This window comes from Strigops habroptila, chromosome 10 (assembly GCF_004027225.2).
Source record: "Strigops habroptila isolate Jane chromosome 10, bStrHab1.2.pri, whole genome shotgun sequence".
Classification (NCBI taxonomy): Eukaryota; Metazoa; Chordata; class Aves; order Psittaciformes; family Psittacidae; genus Strigops; species Strigops habroptila.
Window position 1 is genome coordinate 42960655 of NC_046359.1, and position 15750 is coordinate 42976404.

At 38.8% G+C, this 15750-nt stretch overlaps 1 protein-coding gene across 6 annotated transcripts in view; it reads left to right on the top strand.

The window, feature by feature from the left end:
* UBR2 (ubiquitin protein ligase E3 component n-recognin 2) overlaps nucleotides 1–15750 on the top strand; it is a 61629-nt gene that overhangs the window by 18243 nt on the left and 27636 nt on the right. For 5 of the 6 annotated variants that reach the window (XR_003993408.1, XR_003993409.1, XM_030499017.1 and 2 more), the window contains exons 8-17: nucleotides 435–555; nucleotides 3792–3899; nucleotides 5830–5918; nucleotides 6761–6859; nucleotides 9514–9677; nucleotides 9775–9874; nucleotides 10940–11068; nucleotides 11838–12021; nucleotides 13007–13068; nucleotides 13843–13953. Coding sequence is in view for 4 of the 6 variants with exons in the window: in XM_030499017.1 (XP_030354877.1) it covers nucleotides 435–555; nucleotides 3792–3899; nucleotides 5830–5918; nucleotides 6761–6859; nucleotides 9514–9677; nucleotides 9775–9874; nucleotides 10940–11068; nucleotides 11838–12021; nucleotides 13007–13068; nucleotides 13843–13953 (1167 nt within the window). In the remaining 2 variants the exon portion in view is untranslated. Of the gene's footprint in view, nucleotides 1–434; nucleotides 556–3791; nucleotides 3900–5829; nucleotides 5919–6587; nucleotides 6687–6760; nucleotides 6860–9513; nucleotides 9678–9774; nucleotides 9875–10939; nucleotides 11069–11837; nucleotides 12022–13006; nucleotides 13069–13842; nucleotides 13954–15750 lie in introns of all 6 variants that reach the window. The other variant, XM_030499016.1, reaches the window with a different exon arrangement.

Here is a 15750-nt window from a genome sequence, read left to right on the forward strand (position 1 = left end):
TTTCTTGCTTTAACTCTCTGTGTTTAATTTGTATTTTTGAAAATAGCCCATGGGCAATCAGTTTCTTTCCTTGGTGTGTGAATTGCATGTCATGTGTGGAACAAACGTGCATGGCTGTGTTAGGTTGTGTGGGCCTGCTTATCAGTAAAATGCAGCAGAGCAGTGTGTACATTGATAAGAGGCCAAGAATGGAAAATGGATTGGCCTAAATATGTTGATACTGCATAATAAGGTCCATGACATATTAATAGGTTAAACAAAGTTTGGACTTTATTGGTTTTGTTGCTTCACTGTGCAGGTGTTAGTAATTAGAATATGTATGGATATTAAAAAAATATTGAAATTAATCATAGGAATGCTGTGTTTCTGTAAAGAAATATATGCTAGTCCTCACTTAAATATGCATTATGTCCTTTTTTCCTTTTCTTTTTAAGAGAAATACCAGTCGTCAGACAAAGCCATTGAAAGTACAAGTTATGCATTCATCTATTGTTGCCCATCAGAGCTTTGGTCTGAAGCTCCTAACGTGGCTTGGCAGTGTTATTGGATACTCAGGTGGGCAAACTTGAACTTGTTAGAGATAAGTTAGAGAATATTTGTGAGGCAAGCTGAATTCCTAAAGCAGTTTTGTCTAGTTATTTCAGATGTGTAATATATAGGGCAAACCTATTAATGACTTGACAGACTTCATTCTGTTTTCTCTTACTGGAGTGCTGGTCTGAGTTCTAACTTCCATACGAAAGTGCTACCAGTCTTGGTCTTCTCGGATACTGTTTTATGTTTAGCTGCTGTTGAGCAGAAGCTGAGAATCACTGTCAAATGCTGGATGCCAACGAGCTATTTTTTTCAGTCCCTAGTTCATTCTAAATGAAATGCAGTAAGCTGAAAATAACCTGATTAGATAAACCAAAATTATTCAGAAGTAATTTGATGAAAGATGATGAAAGTGATTGCTTCAGATTTTGCGCTAGGTAGAACAACAGAGAAAATGCAAGGATGTGTGGAGGTCTTTTGAGTAAGTATAGAAGCCAAGGAAGTATTAATCAGATATTTAGAAAGAGGTTTCTTCAAAGGAATCAGGATGCACGGTATTGTTTTTATGGGAATGCTCTCTGTTTGCTTTGTCTTGGTTCCTCCTTTGTCCTGATGAATCAGAAGGTTGTGAAGATGTGGAGCATCACGGGAAATAAAAGGAAAATATGTCAAACTGCTGATACATAGAAGTGTAGATAGAGTCCCCAATGCACTTTGTGTTCTATACACCTGTAAATGTTAACAGGAACTATTAGGAAAGCATGCTCAGCTGTAACATTGCATAGATGTTCTACGTAGATTTCTTCAGAGATTGTATGTTTTATTAGACTGATAGTTGAAAAACTAGCCAAGATTCCAGGCATAGGATCTCTCTATCATGTCATCTTTTTGAAAGATACGTAGTTAATGTTGGTATAAGTTTATTTTTAAAGATACATAAATCGAACTTCTGAAGAGTTATGGTAGCAGCTTGTTCAAGTGTTTGCCAGTGCAGCTGGCAAATAATAGGTATTAATAGAAAGGAGGGACATAAAGATATTTAGTTTCTAAGATAATTTTTCCTTTCGGTTTAACGTGTAGGCAGACACTGTCTTTCTCATATTCCTTAAGCCTAGATTTGTGCCATGTCATTTATGCCACATGCCAAAGTCACTCATTTTCAGCACTAAATTACAGCTGTAAAAAAGTAACTTGAATATGTTAATGGAGTATCAAAGTACAGATGAAAGCATTGAATATATGCTTTGATTTGTGTGTGTGGTGTTTCTGAAATTCTGCAGAGTTTGCTTCATTAAATGTAGTATCCTTTATGATTCAGAAGGGCAAAAATAAGGTTTGATGGTAAGCAGTATGCATACATCTTTTGTGTGACCTACGTGCTCAGCTACTTGAAACGCCTCACACCTTGTGATGCAGACTTGCAGTGTGCTCTGCAGTCTGGTTTTGTGAGATGCACTCTTACAAAAGTTGGTTTCCCTTAGCTTTTTAACAAACGCCCCCAAACATCTAGATTCTGCTCAATCCTTTAAACAGCCTGTTACTGTTCAGTGCGCCCTTGTGGCCAGGATGGCCAATAGTATCCTAGGGTGTATCGGGAGGAGGCCACAGGTCGAGGGAGGTGATTCTCCACCTCTCCTGACCCCGGTGAGGCCACCGCTGGAGCACTGCATCCAGTTCTGGGCTCCTCAGTATCAGACAGACAAGGAGCTACTGGAGAGGATCCAGCGGAGGCCACAAGGATGATCAGGGGTCTGGAGCATCTCTCTATGAGCAGAGGTTGCAGGAGCTGGGCTTGTTTAGTGTAGAGAAGAGCAGCCTGAGAGGGGATCTCATCAATGCAGATCAGTATCTCAAAGGTGGTGCCAGGAGGATGGTGCCAGACTCTTTCCAGTGGTGCCCAGCAACAGGACGAGGAGCAATGGCCATAAACTGAAACACAACAAATGTCACCTCAACATGAGGAAGAACTTCTTTAGGTGAGGGTGGCAGAGCACTGGGACAGGCTGCCCAGGGGGGATGTGGAGTCTCCCTCTCTGGAGCCATCTCAAACCCGCCTGCACACGTTCCTCGGTGACCTGCTCTGGGTGGCCCTGCCTTGGCAGGGGTTGGACTGGGTGATCTCCAGAGGGCCCTTCCAACACTTCTGTGATTGGCATTCTGTGGTTCTGGCATTCTGTGATCTGCAAGATAGACTGACTGAATTACACTGCTTGGATGGTTACATTTAAACGTCCCTGACCAAATGGCATTCGCAGGTGGACGGGTCTTCTGCTGTGCCACAAGGTTAGGTTGAATGATTGTTGTGAAATGAGCATCAGACTCTTTTCCATGGATAAAGTGAAAAACCTTACTATGGAGCTTTGTCACAAGCTTGACTACCACATTCTTTCTAGCAAGTGTCAGTTCTTCAGCAATAAGTATGTGTTGGACAATACAGTAGTTTCCATCGATTTGTTACTCTTCATAACAGCAGTTGGAATTGAACTCTGCAAGGCAGCAATAACCCCCGAACTGCTGTAGGGGTTTACAGACTGTCTAGAACTGCATGTGGTATGGTACACATGGCACTAAGCCACTGTCAGCCTGAGAAGCTGAGGTAGCTCAACAGAGAGCAGAAGTAAGGGCTAATGCATGTAAGTCATGGAGCTGTGTCAGTGAATATGTATCACCTGCAGCACAAAGCGAGGTTGAACAATGCTGTAAACACATCTGTGTTGAGTTCTGTTGCAGAGGCAGGCTTCCTTGCAAGCATATAATTATTTACATGGTCATATAATAACAATTATTACTGCTTTCCACTAGAAGAAAAGAGTATGTGGAAAAGCTTTAAAATAATAGCAGCTAGTAAGTGTAAACAAAAACCTCATGAGTGTACGAGTAATTTCATGTATGAATTCTATTTTCCTTTTGATAGGACTCTAAACAGGAAAAATACCTTAGAAAATTAGCCTGTTGTGTAATTATTTCTTCTATCAGTAAGCAAGCAGCGCTTTGAAGAAAGCACAATTTTATTTGTTAGCTTTGAAACAAATGGTGGTTTGGCAATTTTCACAAGGTTCCAAATGTTCCATAAGGTTAGTGTGGAACTTGCAAGGTATAAAATGTGTGTTTCTCCTGGCAAAATCTGAGCAGTGTTACTGAGCTGGCAAGGAAGAGAGGGTCCTATGGTGTCTAATGTGTCTTATGAATATTGCAGTATGTCAAAATGCACAAATTTATGTTTAACTATAAGTAACATATAATTTCTCTTCATTAAGATGGCCTTCGTCGAATACTGTGTCAGGTTGGTTTACAAGAGGGGCCAGATGGTGAAAATTCTTCTCTTGTGGATAAGCTGATGCTGTATGATTCTAAACTGTGGAAAGGTGAGTTTTCTCAAGCTTCTGAAAAATACTAAAGAATGCTATGCATAAAAGTTTTCCCTTTACTGTAGCTGCTAATGTTTTATAATTTTTACTGTGGTGTACTAGAGACAGAATTGCCTGACTTGTTATAATCTGTCCCTTCATGATGCACTACAAATATATTGAAGATGAGAACATACGGAGACCATTTGTAGCTGGGGTTGGTGTTAGATCTGATTGTTCAAAGGAGTCTGAAATTAAGTCTAACTTAGAATCATAGAATCAACCAGGTTGGAAAGGACCTTTAAGCTCATCCAGTCCAACCGTTCCCAGCACTGCCAAGGCCACCACTAACCCATGGCACTGAGGGCCTCGGCTACACGGGGTGTGAACACTTGCAGGGACGGTGACTCCAGCCCTGCCCTGGGCAGCCTGTTCCAATGCCTGAGCACCCTCTGGGGAAAAAATACACAGATGATGGTAATGGTAATTAAAGGATAGTGAGTAAACAATAGAGTGGTGTCCCTGCCCATGGCAGGGGGTTGGAACTAGATGATCTGAAGGTCCTTTCCAACCCAAACCATGCTATGATTCTGTGATTTTGGTTTCCCTGGTTATAGGAACTCAGCATCTATATCATAGTAACCAAAACGTCTCTCTTTAAGGCGTAGGGCAGAAGTTTTCTGCTTTGACTTGGGTTTGTGTTCATGAGGTATTCTTAAGTGTTCTGAGAACATTCAGTGCAAATTATTTCTGTTCTGTTATTTTAGAGCCCTTAAAAAAGTAAGTATCTGGTGGTACAATGGTATTGGCTAGAAAGTTGTAATTTAGAGGAAGTGGAGGAGGTAGTTGATTTCTTTTCCCTCATGGATTCATGATTTGATATCCTGAAAGGGCATGTAAGGCCAGGTGTAAGAAAGAGAAGCACAAAGAGAAGGCAGAGAATGGTGCGATATACAAGTCCTTCCCTTATTTAAACATGAATCCAGTATTTTGAAGATTGGTACCCTCCCCCCAGTATCTTTTGTTGTTCTTCAGTTCTGAGGTACGTACATCCTCCTACAGAGTAGTAACATCTCTTTGTGGTCTGTCTTGGGAACTTCTTGGAGCAGCAAGAAAAGAAGTAAGGTGGAAAGTGAACTTCTATCTTGGGTGAATGAATTTCTGGCACTCAGATTTTTGGGGGTTTAATTGGGTTTTTTTGACCGCAGATTTGGTGATCTGAGAGGTACTGCTTCTGTGGACCATTACAATGTTTTTAATAAAGGTTTTGTTAAGATCATGTCTTTTATGTAAGCAAGTAGTAGTTTGCATTTCTATTTCAAAATCAGTATTTCTCTACTTTTTCATGTTATTTCTAGTTACTCTGCGTTAAGGAAATGGTGTAATGGCTTTTGACTTAAAAAGTGACCTACAGAAAGAAATGGTACATGTGTGCACGTATTTCTAAGCTACATAAATCAGTTCTCATTTGTATTGGTGTTGCTCAGACAGACTAGAAATTCACAGCTAGCTAAGCTGATTCTTTTGCAGATTGTTCACAGCTAGCACAATTTATTGCAGTTCCCAGGACATCTTACAATAACATGCTCCTTTCTTACCTTGGGCCATCCAAAATCTGTTTTTATCCTTAAGAGGAATAGAGTTCTGTTCTTGTTTGCCTGACTTGCCTTATATTTGAAGGTTTATGTTCCCATTCAACAGCTTGGTGTTACATTATGTTGGTCTAATAAAAATGTTGCTTGACGAATTTTGTTTTATGTATTCTTCATCCTTTGCTACCTCCTGACATACTTAATCAAAGCAGTTTCTGCTCTAAAAAGCACACTTGTACCTCATCCTGTAAGATTTTTCTTACCTCATCCTGTAAAATCTTTGCTTTTCTAAATGTTTCCGTAATATGTTGACAGAAAACAGTGATGTGCAATATTTCATTCATTTTTCTTAACAGGAGCAAGAAATGTGTATCACCAGTTGTTCATGAGCAGTCTGCTTATGGATTTGAAATACAAGAAACTTTTTGCTATCCGCTTTGCAAGAGTAAGTATCTTTCTCGAAAAGAGCCAATAAAATGCTTAAGCTGTGTAGTGAAGAGAGTTTAGTTAGCAAACAGTGCTTCAAATGAATTGTTATCCAAACTTTTTTCCCTTTATTTTGAAATGAAAAGTTGAAATGTAATGCTGACTACCTTATCTCTGTCTTCAAAACATTAGTTATAATGGCATCTCATCTCTTGGGAAGAAAATGGGCTTTCCAGGCTCTCCAGAACTAAAGCAGTTGAGATGTTTTTGTCTTCATCATCAACTATGCAAGCTATTGCTTCTTACGAGCTAATCGCTTCTCATTGTGTAAGCTGCTGGAGCACTACTCAGAAATAGTGCTGAAACTCAGTTATGCTGATTAGTATTTCTGCAGCAACGAGTATTTGAAATGCTTTAAATCAGCACTGCAAATTTCTGCTCATTCTGCTGAAGACAAACCACTTTTTGAATAGAAAATAAAGCATTAGCGTTTAGTGTGAAAATGAGAGTGAGCAGGTCTCACGTGTGAGCAGATTAAGTTGTCATGTTCTTTGTACAAAATCCATATATAATAATCCCTAAGAGCTACTCTTCCCTTTATCATGGCATTAAAGTTTCCCAGAGCAGACATTTAAATTAAAAACTCAGGTCAGTGTGGATTAGAGGTGAATTTCCCCTTGTTGTTTAGAATTACCGGCAGTTGCAGAGAGATTATATGGAGGATGATCACGAACGGGCAGTATCGGTGGCTGCTCTGTCTGTCCAACTCTTCACTGTACCTACTCTGGTGAGTAGTGCCTGTCTTTCTTTTAAAAACTGATAGTTGGCACTCCTTGCCTTTTTTTGCCTCCTTCTTAATAGAACTATGAGCGATTGCAGAGTGATTTTATGAAAGATGACCACGACAGAGAGTTCTCAATTGCTGACCTCTCGATACAGATATTCACAGTGCCTTCTCTTGTAAGTACTAAAAGACCAAAAAAGGAAATCTTTCTTTGTTGAAAGCCACTCAAGGTTCTTGAACCAAGACTGCAGATTTCTGTAACGTTACTTTGGAAATAATAATATGTGGAATAGTAATTGGATAATAATAATTGGATGTCGTAGAGGGACTCTTCATCAGGGACTGGAGCGATAGGACAAGGGGTGATGGGTTCAAACTGAAACAGGGGAAGTTCAGGTTAGATCTAAGGCAGAAGCTCTTCCCTGTGAGGGTGCTGAGGCGCTGGCACAGGGTGCCCAGAGAAGCTGTGGCTGCCCCATCCCTGGCAGTGTTCAAGGCCAGGTTGGACACAGGGGCTTGGAGCAACCTGCTCTAGTGTGAGGTGTCCCTGCCCATGGCAGGGGGTTGGAACTGGATGATCTTAAGGTCCTTTCCAACACAAACCAGTCTGTGATTCTATGAAATGCAAGGCACTGCTGCTGCCCAGCAGTCAGACTGTTTACATACGTTGCTATGGGTTTAGAAGTTAAAGTATTCAACATGGCAAAGTCTGACTCTGAGTTCCCAGAGCGGGCTGGGTATTTGGGTTTTTATGTTTTTCTTTTACCTTTTTCTAGGAAGGTACTTAAATGTTTGTTTAGACACACTCAAGCATGTAAATTCCTCGTCATACTAAGCCACAGTTACTGCTTGTAGAAGTCGACATTATGGTTTGCATATTGTGGTTTCAGAGCATACCATTCTGGGGCAGTTTTATACATGATCCACTTTACATTAACTTACCAATCAACACAAGTGCAAGTAACAATTGTCTCATGGTATTTCCTACTTCCTGTGGCACTTCTAGACTTGGACAATGTCTTCTTTCAGGTTTCTGGTTAATTTCTCTTACAGTGCTTCAGGCACTGTTACTTCTCCCAGCTCACTAACTCTGCTGGTCTTTCACCAGCTTCTCCTTGTTTTGGGAAATGTCTTTATTTGCTACAGTCTCCAATAAGTCTGGTTTTGCTTGTGTTACAAACTGAACAAATGAAACTTTGGAGCTGGTCTGAAAATAAAAGTCTGATTTCATAGCCAGAATTGTTTAAAAGATGAATGCTTCTGAATCCTTCCAAATTTACTCAGCTTAATTGAGCTCCCCAATTCAATAGTAGCATGGCCGTTGTGATCCTGAGCAAAGCTGATTCCAAGTTTCCTGTGGGTGGGTGTTATTCATGGGAATTCAACAGGACATCAAGATTTTGTTTCCATGGGTCAGGGCAATACTGTGTTACCTCTTCTAATTTTGATGCTGCCAATAGAATGTTGCCCATATTCAGACTTACAGTTAGACTTAACCAACTGTTACTCAAATAGTTATGGTATTATTTTTTCCTGTGCCACATGGGTGGTGAAATATGTGTATTGATACATTGCTTTTTAAAAAGGAGTTTCCTTAGAGGAGAAGTAATTGCAATGTCTCTTTACATGTTTTCTATTTCAAAAACATGCAAAAAAAGGAAAGCAAATTTGGTTTTGACTGTTTTGGAGGATAGAATAGACTCATGACATGATAATAATTAAGCTCCTACCACTTGAATTATTTTTATATATTTATATATGTTTTAGATATTTATGTATATTCATTCTTAATGAATAAGTTGAAGAAGTAAAACCACCCCTCTGCCCCCAGGAACATTTTCAATCTGATCTCAGTAATTTAAGTGTTTGAGCTCTCAAGTAACTGATGTTTTTTAGCTTGAGGGAGGATGGGTGGTTGTGTTGGTGGTGATTTTGTGTGGGAAAATGTTAGCCATTAGATTTTATCCCACCCACCCCCATAGTAGCATTTTAGAAACTGTATTTTGGAGTATCATTACCAACTCTAGAACCCAGCAGCTCTAGTCAATAACCACAGTGTCATTGAGGTTGATCAGAGTGGCCAGTCTTGAATCTCCCAGCCACGTAATAAAACCCTCCTGAGATCCAAGAACTGCAAGACTCATCCCACTTACCTTGGTGAACCACCAGTATGGGGGAGTTCTGGAAGACCTCACAAGTAGGAGGTGGCAGTAACTTCTTAGTGCCCCCTACTCTGTTGTCAGGTTGGGTTGGATGAGATTGCATGTGGAAGATGATTGTCAGACTTTGTGATGCCTGTTGATTTGTTTCCTACAACATGGATATATGCAGTAGCCTTTGGAGGGAATTCTCAGTAATTTGATGTAATTTCCATGTGGAAATTGCACCATACAGTTCCTTAGCAGTTTGGAAGATGCTCCACAGGGCTTGATGGTTTGTAAACAGAACTGTCACTCCCCTAAAGGGCTCATACTTCTATTATATGAGAGGAGACAGCGCATACTTAAAGGGAGGTACAAGTTAATTATAAGGCACATAATAACATATGCCTTGTGTCATAATTACACAGGTTAGCAGGAGCCTAACCATAGTCAAACTTCTGTACAGAAGGGATCTGAAGAAAGAGATCTGGATTATGATAATTTCTGGCTAGATGACATTTTTCTTCTATGAATGTTTGAAAGATTGGCTTTCAGTATGTTCTGGTTTAGTTATTGATGTAACTATTTTGGATAAAATTTCCTGTATTTGATAAGCTTCGTGGTGCAGTGTGACACTCTTATTAGCTCTGTCTGTTAATTACAGCAAATTTCAATGTACTTTGGCATAGGCTCGAATGTTAATAACAGAAGAAAATCTCATGACCACTATCATCAAAACCTTTATGGACCACTTAAGGCACCGTGACATCCAAGGCAGGTTTCAGTTTGAACGTTACACTGCTCTGCAGGCTTTCAAATTCAGGCGTGTTCAGAGCCTTATTCTGGATCTCAAGTAAGTATCTTACAAATTAACTATGTGCTGATTTGATTAACTGAGGACTTAAGAAGAAAACCAAAATTAACACTTGCATCTCTTCTAATGTACCCAGGTATGTGCTGATAAGTAAGCCAACCGAGTGGTCAGATGACTTGAGGCAAAAGTTCCTGGAGGGTTTTGATGCCTTCTTAGAATTACTCAAGTGTATGCAGGTATGTAAATCTGTGAATTCCAAAATCTTGCAAAACTAAAGCAGGAAGATAGCTGTCATGATATAAAAGTGGAAGGAACTTAATGTACTTTCACTTTAATAACGAGTGCAGTGTAAATTTTGGAGCCATCATGTTCTCCTGAAACGTAACATCTCACCTAACTCTTTTCAGTGTAGTTTGTTAAAGAGAGCAATAAAAAGGAAGAGTCATTCAAAAAGAAAAATGGCTTTTTGGGCTTATTGTGCAGTTTTAGAGGCAGACAAGACACAATTAATTATGTGAGTGAAATCTGGTCCATCTTAACCAATTATTCTCCCTCACAGTGAGAGCTCTAGTTACTACTGAAGTGTCAGCAGAGTTGCTTTGTGTATTGAAGAATGTGTAATTCGTGACATACAAATAGATCTCTTCACTGTGTTTTATTCCCCCACGCCCCAGCCATTTCACATGCTGTGTTACCTGAAGAGGAGTATTTTAAAAGCAGTGCAGCTTTTATGAGGGCAAATTGGCTTTATGGTCAGTAAGGTATAAGTCAGAATCAATTCCATTTTTCAGTACTTCAGTAGTATACTTTTCTCAATACTTAGCTTAGTCTGTTTATGATAGTCTCCTGAATATGTTGTAATCCTCAGATCATGCTGGTTTTATTTCTTCTTGTGCCAAGAACTGATTAGGTGTACTACGGCACTAGTCTTTAATTCAGTACTTCACTGCATTTAATAGTACATCCCTAGGAAATATATTCAAAAAACCACATTTAAGATAATATGTGTATGCAAACACTGCTGTACTGCTTGTAATACTAAAATCTCTTCAGGTGTTAATAGAGTTCAAATCCAAAACCTTTCTTGTCCCAGTATTCTTCTCTTCCAATTCCTGATTCATTTTGTTGTTCTTCTTTCAACGTATATAATTCCTTTTTCAGATGGTCCCAAGCTTCTTTTTTTCCTGTTGTAGCAACAATATGTTTGTAAGGACAAGTAACCACTGTCTCACACTTACGCTAATGTTGTCAGCATATTTCAGTGATATATTGTTGAAATGGGTAATTCTTTTTGTTCTTAGGGTATGGATCCGATAACTCGTCAAGTAGGACAGCACATAGAAATGGAACCAGAATGGGAAGCAGCGTTTACATTGCAGATGAAATTAACACTTGTTATTTCAATGATGCAGGACTGGTGTGCATTAGATGTAAGTTCCTTGTGAATTCTTTTTCCATGTGGGTATGTGAAGGGGAAAAAACCCCAAGCATTAATATGTGTAACACTTGAGCTGAACACATACCTACACCATAAGCCAAGATCAACTTCTCTGAGCAAGTGCAAATCTTTTCTTTATTTAAGCACATCTTTTATGGCTTGAACTGACCAATTCATAAGTAAGTGGTTAAGCCTTTTAAAAACATTGTAGAGAGAGTTCTGTCACACATCTGAAAGTTGCGATCATCACAACACTATCAGGTTATAATTTTCAGAGAAGAGGGAATAGAGGTGTAGGCCCTTGATAGATGAAACACTGCCTGATTATAAATCATCGTTTTACTCCATAAATATTTCAAGTTTTAGGAGTACAGAACTTCAGCATGGTAAAGTATGGCTGTGGAACAAGTGATCCTAGAATATTTGAACATTCAAGTTGGCTTTAATCTGTCACTGTTAGTTAATGCACAGCTTTTACTAGCCTGGCATGATCATTGCTCAGAAAGTTCCCATAATACCAGTTACAAAAAGAACCCCAAAAACCAGTGGATGTTTTTCTTATCAGACATACTGGTATGAGTTTTGCAGTCTGTTCCCCCTTAATTCAGCTTTTTTTGTTAGATTCCTTATCTTAATTTTGCAGGAATGTTAACAAAGGTAAAACCCTCAAACCCATCAGACTTTTTCACATTGGTTGTACTGTTTTGCAGAGCTCTGTTTTTTTTTTTCCTCATGTCTATAAACTGCAATCTTTCTTTTAGGAAAAAGTGTTAATTGAAGCTTACAAGAAATGCCTGAATGTGTTGATGCAGTGTCATAGTGGTTTTACTGATGGAGAACAGCCTATTGTTCTCAGTATGTGTGGACATTCAGTGGAGACCATCAGATACTGTGTTTCTCAGGAAAAAGTTAGCATTCATCTCCCAGTTTCTCGTTTACTTGCAGGTATGAACTAGTTTAAAATGTTTTAGGAAATGTTGCATGTATGTGATTTAGTTTTGTGTGACCATAAGGGAGCACACAGCAGTTGTTTAAAGACTGAACAGGATGCGTTTTGGACATTTTCTAGCTGTTTGATAGCCTCTAGGCAAAATGTTCCCGAGTTTTGGAGAAGTTATTGTTTCAGGCCTGGGGGAGATTGTCTCATGCCTCTGGATTTGTCAGTGGGGTGCGTTGTGGGCAGTTACTGCTGCTTTTTTCCACTTGAGTGATACAAGAGAAATGCAAAAACATATGTTAGAGAACAGATATATGGGACAGATGTGTCACCAGAAAATTAAGTTGTGCCTTTCTGTTTATATGCTGTTTATCTTGTTCAGCAGTTGTGTTGGAAAAAAGGTGATGAATTTGAGTTTACAGAATCAAAGTCATACAATAAAAATAAATTCGTAGGTAATAAAGTGAAAAGGGTAAGTCTTAGGTAAAATACTATGCAGTTCAGCATCAAATAACTTTGAATGCTTGAATCTTTAAGCAAAACCCTTGTAGCTTTTAAACAAAGCAAACCAGAAAACCCATATGTATTTTGTAGGGGCCTCATTCTATTTCTTGAGGTATTCTATAAACTTTTAAGGACAGATAGAAAGGATGCAGTGTTGGTTCTGGTAGTTTGTACTGATATAGACCAAGGGCTCTTGGCTGCCACTGAGGGGGCATGACAGAGTCAAGAGAGAGGCAAAAATCTCACTTGTACTGCAGGTCCTGTACAGATACAATGGGGAAAGGGGAATTCTCTTCAAATGTATGCTTTGTAATATATCTCTTCAGGAAATAGTTGCGTAGCTCCAGGGTGATAAATCTGCAGCCTTACTTGTAGCTGTGTGCAGAAAATGGTTCCCTAGTAAATGAGATGACCTTTGTTGCCCTATTCAAATGATATAAAATACTGTGTGTAATATTATGTATGGTTTTGTTTCATGTATTTATGTAGGCTTGCATGTTTTGCTGAGTAAAACTGAAGTGGCATATAAGTTTCCAGAGCTGCTACCCCTGGTATGTAATTAAATGTAGCATATTCATTAAATATAATTAATGCTGAATGTGGAATTGGTCATGTAAGTGTAGGATATTAAAACAAAGGACTTTTTTGCTATGACTTCTATTCAGAGAGACTCTCTTTAATAGTTAAAATTACCTCTTAAAAGATTAATGCATAGGTATTAATGACTCGAGCATAAGCAATTGCTATTGCTTCCATAAATAACTTAAGACTTAGAGTTAAGGTTTATATTTTGTTCTTCATGCATTGCCTTCTCTTGGTAGTAGAAACTCCTGGCACAATCTGATTCCTTCTCCTTGGCCTAGGTTCTCATTCTCTTCCCCAGCTGTTTCTTGCTTCCTGCAAGTTCTTATTGATATGCTGTTTCTTTAAGGGGAAGTTAAAAAAGAATAAGATAAATTTAAAAGAGAAAACATAACTGGGAGAAGAAATCTCAGTGTCTTTTGAAAGAAGAAGTACTTAACCTTCGAATGAGAGAAAGCAAATGCTATTGTTATTAAATTGATAATGTTCATGTTTTAAAATATGAAACCTGTCTTTAAGAATGAACTAAAGCCCTCATGGAGTACTTCTGTGGAGCAAATACGGGATGTAAATTTGATTAACACGGATAGATTCTGAATAGGCTTATCGAACTTTTGTAACGTGTGTGTGTGATTTGCTTCTCTTTTGTATTGCCAAACTCTTGTAATGCTCACAAATATCCTTCTTCCCATTTTCTTTTATTTTCTCTGTGTATATCAAAATACTGCATTTTCTTAATGCAGAGTGAACTTAGCCCACCTATGCTAATAGAACATCCTCTACGATGCCTAGTCCTTTGTGCTCAAGTGCATGCAGGGATGTGGAGGAGAAATGGGTTCTCTCTTGTTAATCAGGTAAGTACATAGTAGCTGTAGAATCACTGTTTTCTGTAACTCCCCCAAGATAATTTCAGACCCAAACTTCACTCATGTAAATTGTGTGGAAGGCAATGCAAGGGAGGCATTTCTGCCTGCATTCACATCATTTGAATATTGGTGATTTTAAACTGGCCTTTGATTTCTTAGTCGGAAGTTACTCTTTGTTTCAGGGCTGCAACAGTGCTCAGTGAACTTAGTGCTCTGTGCATACAGAAGTTTGAGTATAAGGCAGTTACTGCCTTTTTGCTGTGTACTGTCCAACAGCAGCACGAAGTGCAGAACTCATCTGTGCATCTTCAGTAATGCATTCACCACAGTCACATGAAAGCGTATCAAATATAAAAATATACACCATTAAGATTCTTACTATTTATGTTTATAAAGTAATTGGAATCCAAAGACCACACAGAAGCATTAGAACCAGCACAGAACTGAGTGTTTCTTGGCTTTTACCTCTCATACTTCTTTCGTATTGCTGGAGACTAGCTCCATCCATCACTAGACTTATGTTCTCTGTGTTTGTACAAATTAGGTCTTAGGTGTTTCAAGCATAACAGCTATAAAATGGGTACTGTAGTGTCAGTGCCACCCACCAGGGTGATAGTCTAAAGTGATTTTCTTAGCGACACACAGATTAAAACAGAAATAGGATTTGGTTCTGTGAGGTGTTAACTTGATTTATTTGCAAGAAACTTCTTTCCTTCCCACAAGCCCTCATCTTCACTAGATGATTGCAATGCATGTGTACTAGGAGACTATACTTCTTAAGTATATTCTGCCACTTTTGCCTCTTAACCTAAAGGATATCTAATAAGGTGATGTCCTTTTTTGTTATTATTAAAGCGAAAGGAGGTCTAGTTATGTACAGTTACAGCAGTGCCCATATTACTGTAGACATACATCAAATCTGAAATTTCAGCGTAGCTTCTGATGGAGAAATAATGCTCTGTGTTCATTTCCCCTGCTTGTCAGCATCTTGAAGTCTAGAGCCTTGTTTAGTTTAGGTAATACAGCTCCCACAGTCTGGAAGTCCCTTCTCTTTCCTTTGGCTATGGAGAGCTCATGTTCAGCCAGTTCTTTTTGGATGTTTTCCCAGAAGATAGGAATAGGCATCTGTCTGTGTAGATTATTTGTGGGGAAGAGAGGGAAGACATGCCTAGCTCTCTTCCATGTAATTCTGGTGAGAAATAGTGTGTCTCTAGAAGAAGGTTCAGCATGCTGAAGATTGTTCCCAGTTCCAGGTGGAAACCTCTTTATTTTTCCTTAATTGCGGTAAACTCAGCCTTTCGCACATTTTAATGCTATGATTGTGGTGTTGCCACTGCTTGGTGTGGCACGTATTGAGTTCACTCACAAGATGCTTTGGGTTAAGAATGGTTCTATCACAATAGGAACACTTTGCTGAATCTGGCAATTCTTGAAAGATTATATCTCAAATAATTAAAGAGCAATTCATGAAGCAAAGAAAGAACATTTCTCCAACTGCAAGAGCTTTCACTGCTGTGAAGTTCAAACATTTCATTGCTAAACAAGTAGATAGATTAAAATGAAGCCCAAAGAATTCCACAAGATTTTTCTTCTAAGTGTATGCAATCTAGACATTAGATCAACACATCCCAGCCAGCAACTGTGCTTGGTTTGTGCTAAACATATTTGTGTGATTTTTTTTCAAACCACAGATTCATCTTTTGTTTGCTAATACCGTAGGACAAAGTCCATTTTTCCAGACTGAAAATAAATTTTGATTAAATCAGTTTGTTAATGATTGTGGTT